The 12,060-nt window shown below is 37.4% G+C and overlaps 1 protein-coding gene across 1 annotated transcript in view; it reads left to right on the top strand.

Annotated features, from left to right (window-relative positions):
* Window positions 1–1,667: 1,667 nt before the first annotated feature.
* HECTD1 (HECT domain containing E3 ubiquitin protein ligase 1) overlaps window positions 1,668–12,060 on the top strand; it is a 56,240-nt gene continuing 45,847 nt past the window's right edge. The window contains exon 1 of the mRNA XM_009077107.1: window positions 1,668–1,807. Coding sequence (XP_009075355.1) covers window positions 1,668–1,807 — 140 coding nt within the window. The remainder of the gene's footprint in view (window positions 1,808–12,060) is intronic.

Here is a 12,060-nt window from a genome sequence, read left to right as displayed (position 1 = left end):
CAGGTGCCTGTGTCGAGCTTGCCCCGCTGTCGGCGCCTCTCGTAGTGTCCGTGTTTCTCTTCTCCGTCTCCCTGCTCCTTCGGGAGTAGCGAGTTAGTCGCGTTAAGGAGAGGGACGGTACTGCGAACGCGCTCGCATTTTTACGGGCTGGAAGCGGTGTTTTATTTAGTGCCGGAGCTGGAAGTACAGTCTGCAAGCAGCTCGGAGGGTCATAGGAGTTGTTCAAAGCACAGAAAGTTAATTTAGTAACACTGAATAGCTTTTAAAGAGGAGGACTGCAGCAATATCAAATACGTAACTGGCAAGCAGTAATTGACTGATGTGTAATGTTATGGTCCTAAATCACATAAAAATCCTCTCTGTCATACTTTTGTCACATCTTTGAGTTCAAAGCTATTGTGAAACAGCACTGCTGATTCAGTGAGTGTTTCTCCATAGAATACTAAATTCCGATTCGATTTTGTGCCCTTGATGGAGTTATTTTTTAACTATTAACTCATTAGCAGCACGTAAACAAGTAGGCAGACTTTGTCCAGATCAAGCCTCCCACACTACCTCCCCCCAGTTTGTGGGGACACTGTCCAGCGTTTCGTATTTACCTGAGTGTTTGGTTAACTAATTCTTTTCCTGTAAGTTATATTTTGAAAAGAGTATTTTTTCCTTGTATATTTAATTCGAAGGAATTGGTTTGTAATTTTTTAGTGTTTATGAACATAGTCATCTTTGCAGTGTTTTCAGGCATGGGAGGTGAATTTGGCTATTTGCTTGTAAAGCACAAAGTAAAAAGCAAGCACATAGGTCAAAAATATCTCTTAACATTTTAAAGGGACTTTTTTGGTCTTCAACTTGCATGTACAACTACGGCACTGGGCCAACAAATAATGTTGTTTTCCTTATATGTACATGAATTATTTGAATTATTCACTGCATTTTTAAAAGCTATACATTTTTTCTAAACAAAAATCCCCAAACAACCCAACAAATCCCTAGCTCTTGAAAATGGAAGCGATTCTTACATAGCCTTTTTTTATCCTTTGACTTAGCCTATTTTCCTTGTGTTTGGATGCTATTTTAAAATATGCAGGATTTAGAACACTTTTGCAAAGATTCTGCAAGTCTGTAGTTGCACATCTCAGTTTTTTCTTTTGTGGAATTTTATTTGAAATGTGAAATTTGATGTTTTTCTGTATTTGAATACTTTAGTGAGAAGGTAACTCATTTCATATAGTTGAACACTTTATAATGAAAGTGATTTTAAAGGGAAGTGGGTGGGCAAGACAGCAGTTTCTCTCTGAGAATACACAAAAGGGTTAAGCACAACTTTTCTTGCTTTAATTTTGACTTATCCTCTTACTTGCCCATAAAACTTGAAAAAACCTGTTGGTAAAACATGTGGAAGTTTTCTTAATGTCAGCCCAAAAATGTGCTACACAGTTTAGAGAGGAGTAAATGCAAGAACTTCAATGACAAGATTGTGATGGTGATTACTTTTTTTTTTTACTTTTTCTTTCCAGGTGAAAACTGCACAAGTGGCTAAAGAGAGAAATTAATTGTGCTGAAGTTAGTCTGGCCTGAGCAATTAAAGGATATTTTTGGTACTTTTTAATTTAAGTGGTGGTGGCTTTTTTTTTTTTTTTTTTTTTTTTTTTTTTACAAAAAAACAAACCATGGCAGATGTGGACCCAGACACGTTGCTGGAATGGCTGCAGATGGGGCAGGGAGATGAGAGGGATATGCAGCTAATAGCACTGGAACAGCTATGCATGCTGCTGCTGATGTCAGACAACGTGGATCGCTGTTTTGAAACGTAAGTAGCTTTGGATTCTGTCTGTGGAATGTTATTTTCCTTTCCCAGTAGCTGATTGTAACATTTAACATTCCTAGAAACCTTCAGCCTCAAAAATGTTTTTACAGACTGAACTTCAGTGTAGATCAGTGAAACGAAGAGTTTCTGTTAATGTTGCCTGAAGTCTGATTTAAAATGTTGGTGTTGTTTGAGGGATACTCAGTACCTGTTCTGACATAGGATCTGATTGCAGCACTTAATACATTTCTTTCCACTAATCACTGTACAAGTGTTGTGTGGGGATTTGTTTTTTAATGGTAGAAAAACTCTTCTTTTGCCACTGGAATTATAATGATCCCCTAGATGTGTTTAAGCACCTGTACTCTCCCAACACTTAGTGAGAGATGTAGCTTTTTTTTAAGCTCTGTAAATCCAAGCAAAAATCACAAATAGTAACCACTGTTCACACAGTTCTTTGGTTTGTGTTACTGTTCATGCCACTTTCCTTCTGAACTGTGTTTGTACATGTCATGCAGCACAGTCCCTGCACTTACTCCTTTTTGTTTCTCACAGCACAAAATGCTGATGTAATCACTTCTGTTACTTAATAGTGTTGTGGTGCCTGTGTTACACTACTTCCTGTGCAGGCCCACAAGGAGCATGGAAAGAAGTAGCAAAAGTCTAAACATTCACAACTTTTAGGCCTGACCTCTCAAGACTATTTTTGTGTTTCCTCTCTTGTGATTTTGATGCTCTTGCCTATTTTCCATGTTTTTGTCATTGCTCTCACTTTAGAGTATGGCTAGTGTATTCCCAATACATCCTGCTCTTTAGATGTGTGGGTTTACAAACCTCTAAGAAGTTTGTTATGCTGTTTGTTACAGCTGTGAGCTGTTCAGAGCTCTTCCTAGCTCTGAAATAAACAGGTTTTGTGCTTATCTCTTAAAAGCTGTTCATCTTTCACAAATGCATTTGTTACAGGAAACATAAAATTCATACATCTCTAATGTTTGTATGTGTAATAGTTCCATAAGAGTGAGCACAATTCTGTACAGTGCTTTAGAACTGAAGTTGCCTGTTCTTGGCCTTGGTGAGCTTACAGGTAAAACTGACTTGCAAGAGGCTTGCTGTGGGGAGATCCATTCCACTGCCTATCTGCCCTCATAGTACTGATACTGGTGGAGCACTATGTTTGCAGCCTCAGAATTTGCCATTGTAGAAAAGAACTCGGTAGTTAAGAATGAATTTTTCTGACAAATCTAGGTGAACTGCCTGCTCCAGGATATTCAGTACAGAACAGAAGTAGAAGTTTAGGCATAAGGATGTGTTAGGATATCTTCTGGGTATTTGAGAATCAAGAATGAAATGTCAGCTTTAAAAATATAAACCAGTTGTGGGTTTTATGCATCTTCTTTAAAACAGACTTTCATTTCAATACAAATGAATTAAATAGTCCAAGTGGGGTTTTTTTCTTGGTGTAGATAATGAATGCTCTATTATGACACTATTGTGGTTTTAAAGTTATTTTTTATGTCTGAAAGAAGAAACATTTAAAATGCCATTTGGCACTTTAATTTTTGTTTTGAGTCTTGGTGTAATTTAATTTTACTGGTCTTTTAAGTTGTTTATTTCTTTTGCTGATGTAAGTTTCCCTCAAAAAGAAGGGAATAAAATATAAATTGGGGAAGAAGTTACCAAGGTTCTCTGCTTCTTGAAGTGATTTTACAATAGAGTTAAAACTGCTAGTTGTGATTGGCACTGTGAATATACAGAAGTGTATGATCTGGTACCTCAGTGGCTGGTGAGCTGACATGGTACCCATTACCTTCAAAAGGCACAGCTGCTTCTTCCCATTTATCCCAACCATATTCTTGCCTCATGTCACTGTCAGGCTTACTGACTTGTCTAATGCACTGGAAGAGCAAACTGCTCTTTAAATCCCCTGAAGATGGGTAGTTCTCTGCTGTTACAGTGAATTACAGCAGATAGAGGTGTCTGATGAGCACTGGAGGTGGAGCTGCATAACTGGAAATACGGGAAAGCAAAGGTGTATAGTCTTCAGTGGAGAGCTTCTCAGTGGATTGTCTGGGGTGCCTGTGGTATCCCAGTCTGCATTTCAAGGTGACTTTATTTATTTTGAAGCTGTAAGAAGTAGATGATGTCTTGAGAAGTATTTTTAAAATCTTTCCAAATGGCAGTTTGAATAGCCAAAATTGTCATGTGCTGAGAGAGTGTAACTAAAATAATCATGGATATATTTTCAAGTTGCTTTTCAGCTGTGTTTTAAAAGAAATTGTTGTTTGCCTAAATAGGAGATTTACTGTGTGGCAGAAAGGCTGCCAAACACACTTTTGGGTGCTAATTTTGAAAATATTTTTGGTGTATGCCTGATCTATAATGTGGACATATTTTTCTGTTGGTAAGAAAACCAACCTCTAGACTTTTCAACGCTTTTTTTTTTTTCCTACTACCAAACAAGACCAGCATTCCCAATTTTTGGATGCTCTGCAGATGTTATTTCAAGGTCTTGGAATTGTTTATTGCTATTAATTATGTTGACAAAACTTTAAAGAAATTTTTTCATCTGTGCAACAACTGGAAGATGGAAGGTGGACTTCTAAAACAGTCAGTTTCTTGGAGAACAGAATGTGATGTTTTTCAGGGATCAGTCAGAGTGACTTTAAATATTAGGTATTTTACATAAATTATTTGCTTTTGTGACGTAAGCTAAGAAAGAGCTCATCATTTTAGTGAAGTACATCTGGTGATTAAAAGCTGCATATGGTGAGGACTGGCAAAGCTGTGAAACAAAAACACATTAAAAATATTGACGTGAATGCTATGCACTTTCCCTAAAAGCACAGCACTGATTCCAGACTGATTTCTTAAGGAGCTAAGGGCAATACACGGTCATAGTTGGCAAAGAAAGCACAAAGTTGAAGGGGAAACAAACCCGTATTGACATGTTGGATTCAGAATCTTGTGCTTCATTATTGCAGTAAAGTCACAGGGTTACTTTGTAAACATATTCTCAAGGAAATGTTATGTTTTAAAGCTAATACTTCGCTTCTGTACAAGAGTAATGAATATTGGAACTAGTGTTCCGGATCAGCCTAAAACCAGAAGCAAGCACAAGTGTATGGTGCAGGATTTTGTAGTGTTCTTGCAGAGTTCTAGCTGTATCACAACAGTGTGGGATATGCAGCAATTTACAGGTTTTTAAAGTTACTCATATGTTAACATTACAAAAGTCAGTGGCGTATTCGTCTTATGATGATAATGAGTCACAGACTCTGCTAGTGACTTAGCCAGAAGAACGGCTAACATTTTACCAGCAGCAAAAGCCAATAGCTTGAGCTTCAGAAACTGAATAGAAATGGTTCTATTAAGTAGTTGAATTGGAGTAAAATAGCTAAACTGTTGTCATTAGAAGTGTTGGTCCCAAATTGTAGTTAAACTCTGTGCTATTAAATCCACTCTAACAGGAGTTTTAAGTATGCATTTTATATAAGCTTGATTTGAAATGATGGAGGTTTTTGTCTTTGAAATTACCTGTAGCAATTTAAACACTATGTAGGGGCTATTAGTTGCAATCTCATATTATTAATATAGCTCTAGTTTGCATAGGTGTTTCAATTTAGCTGATTTTGCTGTCTGGTAATTTTTTTTTGTGGAATAAAATGAGTACTCCTTTAGTTTAGGCTTTCTGCTGCTTTTTTCTTTTCCTGTCTGCCGCAGTAAAAGTACTTAGCAAGCAAGATGTTATTTATATATTTTCCCTAATTACATAGAAAATTTGTAGAACAAGGCACTAGTGCAACAAATAAAGTGAAACTTGAGTAAAATGTTTTTTACACAGCAGATGAAATAGGTCTTATTAATGAGGAACCATATCTTCCCGTTTGACTGTTCCCTAAGTCACCTCTGCATGTTTAGCATTAACAGATTTGGTTGGAAAAAAATGATCAAGAACTATCAGCTCGTTTGACAAATAAAACCAAATTATACAAGGGATTGGAATTTAGGGTTTTATATGTAAAATAGAAATCCTTTCAGTTTATTTTGCAGATCAAAAATGTTTACTTTAATGTACATTGAACATTGTTTTTTCTAAAGTACTATACATGAAGGAAAAGGTTTATCTCTATATCTTTTATTTGCTAGCATGTAGTAACAAGCATTAAAAGAAATTCTAATGAGCCAAAGACTGTTAGAACAGCGTGCACCAATTAAGCTTTACCTCCACCTGATTGCTTAAAACTACTTTCTCCTATCAGGATTGTATAACTCCAGTAAATCAAAATTAGTTATAGAGAGAAAAACAATTTTTCTTGTAGAGATAGGGATAGGAATCCAAAGTGCTGGTTTTCAGGAATATTTTACAATCTCGACTGGTTTTAAAAACATCTTTGTGCTTCAGACAGTAGTGACGTGCCCTTTAACAGGTTAATGATCATAGGAAAACTAACAGACTGAGAGGGCAGCTCTGTTTGAGTCAGGGTGGTTTCATGTTGTGTGTCCTACAGATTTGCTCCTTTTGTTGTTCTTAGGAAACAAAAAGTCAGACCGTTGTTACAGTTTTCTGCTGGAGTGCAGCCAATTGGGATAAGTATTGCTGTCAACAATGGACTACAGTTTTCATTCGTTTAAACCATGCAGAGCATATGTTCTTAGTGAATTATTGGTTTGGACTAATGCAGACATCTCCCTCAAATGCAATTTTGTGACCTGTGTAGTGACAAGTCTCATGTGAGTCCTGCTTACTTTTTTTTTGCCCTTTAATGAAGGCAGAGGGTATGGCAGCAGTGAAATACCAGCACTGCGGTAATTTACTCTGGGGGCTCCAACATGATCTTCAGCATCATATAGAGTGATTTTCTGAGGTGAAAGTAGGGGTGTGTATTGGATGTTTCAGGGAGCTGTCTTATTACAGCAAAATGTTTAGAATTATTTCTTTTTAAGGCTATTTTTTGTGGTTGGGTGTGGATTTTTCTGTTTTCTTTCTGCAGTTATAAGAGTTTTAAAATACTACTGTCTTTCTGGTTGCTCTTTCTAAAATGGGAATTATGGCCTTGTTGTCACTGGTATTACAGAGATTAATTAAACTTGTCTAGTTATTTTGAGAATCTTAATGGTTGCAAAGGCCGGAAGGGAAGATTAGGTCATCTAAATTGACATCCTCTTTTCCGTCATAGGTCCTTGTATTTTACCTGGTTATTAATGGATTGAGCATCTTCGTTGATACAAGTGCAGTGTGTAGCTAATGCTTCTGAGAGGGCATTCTGTCTAATTTTACCCCATTTTGCTATTTAATCTGCTGTCTAAAATGTCTTTTTTTGTTGAAATTTGCTTGTTCTTTTCCATATGAGTTCTGTGCAGTACAGTCAGTCTACCTTTTCCTTTTAGATTAAAAGCCAGTACTGTTCTGATTGTACTTGCACACAAGGATCTCATCAGCTCTTGATCCTCCTCCACCTCTCCAGTTCTATAGTTTACAAGTTTTTCAGGAATATTTTCCAGTGTTGCCTGTATCCATTCTGTTTACTGCAGTACATTTGCCTTTCTGTTAGCAGCTAAATATGCCAAATTTAGTTAGATGTTTCCAAAATGTTGTACTCTAAGTGTGGTTTTCGTTACCTCTCTTCAGAGTTGCTTTCAAAGATATGATTGCTTGCTTCTAAGGTATGACTTGATGTATTGCCCAGACTCAGATCTGTAACTTGGCATTTGTGTGTGTTAAACCACATTTTGTTTAAATGAGCCTGTGCCTCTGCCTCTGGGTAGTCCAGACAACTGTGTAAGTCATCATATTGTCACTATGTACTAGTCTGCTGCTTTTTTTTTTTTCTCGTAGTATCATCAAGGAGCCTTTGTTTTATTCAGAGTTTCATGTGTGAGGTAAAATTGAAGTTAGTCTTGCAAGTACTATGCAAAAGATGGGTGCAGAATTTTAAGGTAGCAAGTAAATGACCTTTTGCAAGAGTCCAGCTTCTAGTAGATTGGATGAGACCAATAAGAAAGGTGTTAGAGGAATTTCAAATAGAGACTTCCTTTCTTGGGTGACTGTACTAGTCAAGTGACTTTTAATGGTGGCCTCCTAGGAAGAGGCATAGATAGCACAGATGTTCAGTAGATTGGTAATGGGGAAGTGGAAGTTTTCTTGTTTAACTCAGTTCTCTTTTTGAGCACCTGGAAATCCTGCAGAAGCTGTTGGGGAGATGTGTGTATTTAGGCACATGAGCAGAATAATTCATTTTGTTTTAATTTCATATTTCCTTTTGAAATGTTAACAAATATAATGTGTACTTGAAGCATTACCTGTTCGCAGAATTGAGCTTGCTCCTAGTGGAAGTTGTAGGCAGAAATACCTGTAGTTTCAAGTTCTTTAATTTATTCAGGTATTGTGGATCAAGTTTCTACAAAATATTTACAAAGTGCTGGAGACAAGAGAATAAACTTGTGTGGAATTGCTGCCCTGAGGCATGGCATAGCTTTTGCAAGATACTGAAAAATACTAAAGGCAGCCTGACACATCCTTTGTAAATTTAAGAGCAAATCTAATGATAACTTATTTAGGAAATATAAAAATTACTTATCCTGTAGAAGCTGTTTCTTCTTACGCATTTTTTTCTTATCTTTCATTTTACACAACTAGTATTTATTGACTGTGCAGTTGAAGACTTAGATGTGTTCCTTCCTAATAGGGAACTCCCAGAAGAGGGTTCAGCTCTCTGACATTTGTTTAGCTAAAAGGAAGTTTGAAGTTGTCTTTAAATGTCAAATTTGAATTTTAAACTCATTTCTTTTAATTTCTAATAACATGGAGTTTCACTGGAGTGGATACAGGATGGAATTCTTTATTCTCTAGCATAATTTTGTTGGCCTGAGCCGTGATTGCAGTTAAAAGTAGAGATTCAGAGCTGTGAAAATTTTAATATTTTGTAATTCTGCTAAAAGTTTCTAAATGAGCAGTTAATTTTTAGTTGCTTCTTCCTTGTACCTTTAAAATATAGTATGGTATGTCTTAAGTCTTTTACCGACGTAGATGTTTTCTGGTCTTTATTTGTTCTGTAATAGTATTACAGGAAAACATGTTTTGGAAGTGTGTCCAAAAGAAAGCATACAGGCAGTGCAGGTGTGTGGGCAGTTCTCTTGTGCTTCAGCTTGATTGGTTTTGGTTCATACACAGAAACAGAACAGTCTTTCAGCAAAAGAAACAATGAAGGAAAGTCTGAGATCTCCTCCCATAGAAAGAACTACAGAAAAGGAAAACAATCATTAATCAAAAATTAGTTGGAATTTCTATTGCTTTAAGAACAAATCAGTTGTGCAGGATGTTCTTCAGAGTTTGAAATTTGTGTCACAAATTGTTGTAAATACTTGACTGGGATATTTTTCCTCAAAACCAGTTGCTAATAAGGTTTAACTTCAATATTTTAATTTGTATTTAAAATTATTAAGTACTGTAGGCACATAGAATTCCTTATTTTCCCACTTATAACTGGCCTCAGCAGATGGTATGCATTAAAGATCCAGCACAAGTGCTGGCAGGCAGCTGAGCTTGGTTTTCTGCCACAAGTCACATGTCTTGGACCAGGCGCCTGAGGCCGAAGGCTTTGTCACATGCCAGGGGCTCCGCGTCGCTGAATCCAGCGGTTACTCTGGGACCGGGTAACACCCCAGTGCTAGCACTGGTTGTATTAACCGTTTTGGGGATGAAGTGGAGTTGGCTCTTTTCCTTCTTTTGGTTTTTTTCTAAGCACAACAATAGTCTTCACCATTATTGCTGCTGTCTTAGCTCAAGATTTGAAGTGCATTAAAATATGAAATGTAATCACAGAAATGAGTTCACAGTGCCTATTTTTACTTCCTTGGTATCTTTTTACACTGGCAAGCTGTAAAATCAGCTGAGTCACTTCATTAGAGTTTAGGGGATTAGCACTGGCAGGAGCTTACTGCTGTAGCTATTTAAGCATTTTGTATCCCTGTGGATATTCCTGTTCCTAAAGAGGTGGGTGTGTGTGTAAAGGTTCAGAAGTGTGTCAGCATATGGAGTTATGCTAATTATAGGGCTCTGAATTCTGTAGTAATATAATGATATTGACAAATTTTCCTAGCCGTTCTTGACACCAAGGCTACTGTGATATTTAAAAAATGCTTTTAGATTCGTTGAGTTTTCTGCAAGGAAGAATGTATGTTAAAGAATTTGTGCATCATGGTCTTTACGATCTAATAGCTCATTTTAACACAAAGTCTGAACATGTTTAAATACAATTTATACAGAATCACCACTTTTTTATATGGTTTAGGTCTTTCCTTGATGTCAGTACAGGGAATGGAGAATGCTTTGCTGCCCTAATATTAATAGATTAGAATATAAATGGTAAATATCGATATAGAATAGTTACCTATTTCGGACGAACCTGTCTTCCAGCAAGACCTTTGAAACATGGTGGGTGGAAGACTTGAAAGATAGTAAGTAGCAGAAGTTCTTATCCTGAGAGTGCGGGAATGAAGTTGGGTCAGAATCAGAATCCAGAGCTGTAAGACTTAAAGTAATTAGCAAGAGCTGCAGCGTAGGTTGTAGAGTAACCTCATTAACTTGAAGTCGGTGTTTCACTAAGGAGTAACACAGAGTAACCTCATTAATTCACTAAGTAGTCCCTAATCACTCTTCCGAAGTACACATTTAAAGTACTTTAGGAAGTGCCCAATGTGATGTTAATACAGCTCCTTAGAAGTGAAATCTAAAAAGATTTTTTTTCAGAGTCATTAGAAGAAGGTCCTAAATAGAAATCTGCATTTTGCAGCTACTGTTTTGCCATTATTTTCTGATTTTAAAAAATAAAAGGTATTAAAAAATAGGGTTTTTTTCTGTATTAAAGAAAATGCTATCTTTTTGCGTATTCCTCTGAAAAATAGGTCATTGTGAACAGTGATTCTTCTCCTGCATCTTTAAGGATAAAGTCATTTTTTTGATCATAATTTCTTTCTTCTGAGATATGAGTTTAAGTTTATATATGGTCTAGATAAAAGCAACATGTAAAACCAGTTTTGATATTAGGATGTTTGGGAATTATCCACTTAGGTTTTTTCCCCTCAGTGGGTGTCAATGCCTGCAGCAGTGAAAGGTTCGTTTGTGTTTTTTTTCTCTCGGAAATCAAAAGCATCATCTGTCAGTAGATGGAAGTGTACTAAAAGCTGAACATTGGTTGCTGTCCTGTCACATCATTCAGTGCTGTAGTTCTGCCCTCAAACTCTCTCTGTCCCAGGAAGTTTTGGCAGCATCTTTTTTCCCATGTAGACTTGTTTTCTAAAGACGAGTCCAACCTGCAACCTCTGTTTGTGGTACAGACACTCCTGGAGTGCTTTGCTTTACTGCTTGTCAAGATACATTTTAGTTCTGAGTATAGTCTTAGTTGGAACAGCGCTAAGATCTGTATCACTGGTGGATCTTAATCTTCTGCGGTAAATATTTGAAGCAGTTTTCAGTCCCTTTGATCTATTTGGGCCTGCCTAAGGAAACCAGTAAGGATTTACCTTGGAATTATGGTGTAATAGTGATGCATACATAACATGACTTGTCTGACTCACTTTTTGGTTCCTCCTGATGTTGATTGTATTTGCTTATGTGGTGCTTCATTAAAAAGAGAGGCTGGTCCTCAGAAAGTGCTCTCCTTGGGACTCATTTGCTAGAATTGCTTCCAGGTGAGCTAAGATTTCTCTTCCCTGTGCTGCCTTTGCTTATGCTTTAATAACAAGGGCTGTTACTTGGGATTGGATCCAGTGGAAGCCCAGGGACTATGCCGGAAGCCCATTTGCACAATTTTGAGGGAAAAAGACCATCCACAGAGTAAGGGCATCACTTTTCCTTTATGTTGAAGTGCTCAAGTTCCAGCACACAGAAATCTCCAGCAGAAGTGTGTGAACAGAAGGGAGGGCTGTACTTTGGGACGTCTGCTATATGGCTGTAACTGTGTTGCATCCCATCTCACGTTGTGGCCTGGTGTTCCCACCTACCACTTCTAGTCCTTTCTCTGGCACTACTCACACTTGTATCTTGCCCTCTGAACACAGTCCTGAGCAATGTGCTCTGAGGGGACTCTGCTCAAGCAGGGTTGGACTGGATGACCTCAGGTGGTCAACTTACCCATTCTGTGAGAAGACAATGCAGTGAGTTCAGAGCTGGTAATGAGTGAGGCTCAGTCTTGATCCTATGTGCCCAATGACCACCAAGCTGCAATAAGTTAAGGCAGAAAGACAACAGTATTTTA

This window comes from Acanthisitta chloris, unplaced genomic scaffold (assembly GCF_000695815.1).
Source record: "Acanthisitta chloris isolate BGI_N310 unplaced genomic scaffold, ASM69581v1 scaffold18296, whole genome shotgun sequence".
Taxonomy (NCBI): domain Eukaryota; kingdom Metazoa; phylum Chordata; class Aves; order Passeriformes; family Acanthisittidae; genus Acanthisitta; species Acanthisitta chloris.
The sequence above is the reverse complement of the archived record's forward strand: the minus strand, read 5'-3'. Positions and strand labels throughout refer to the sequence as shown.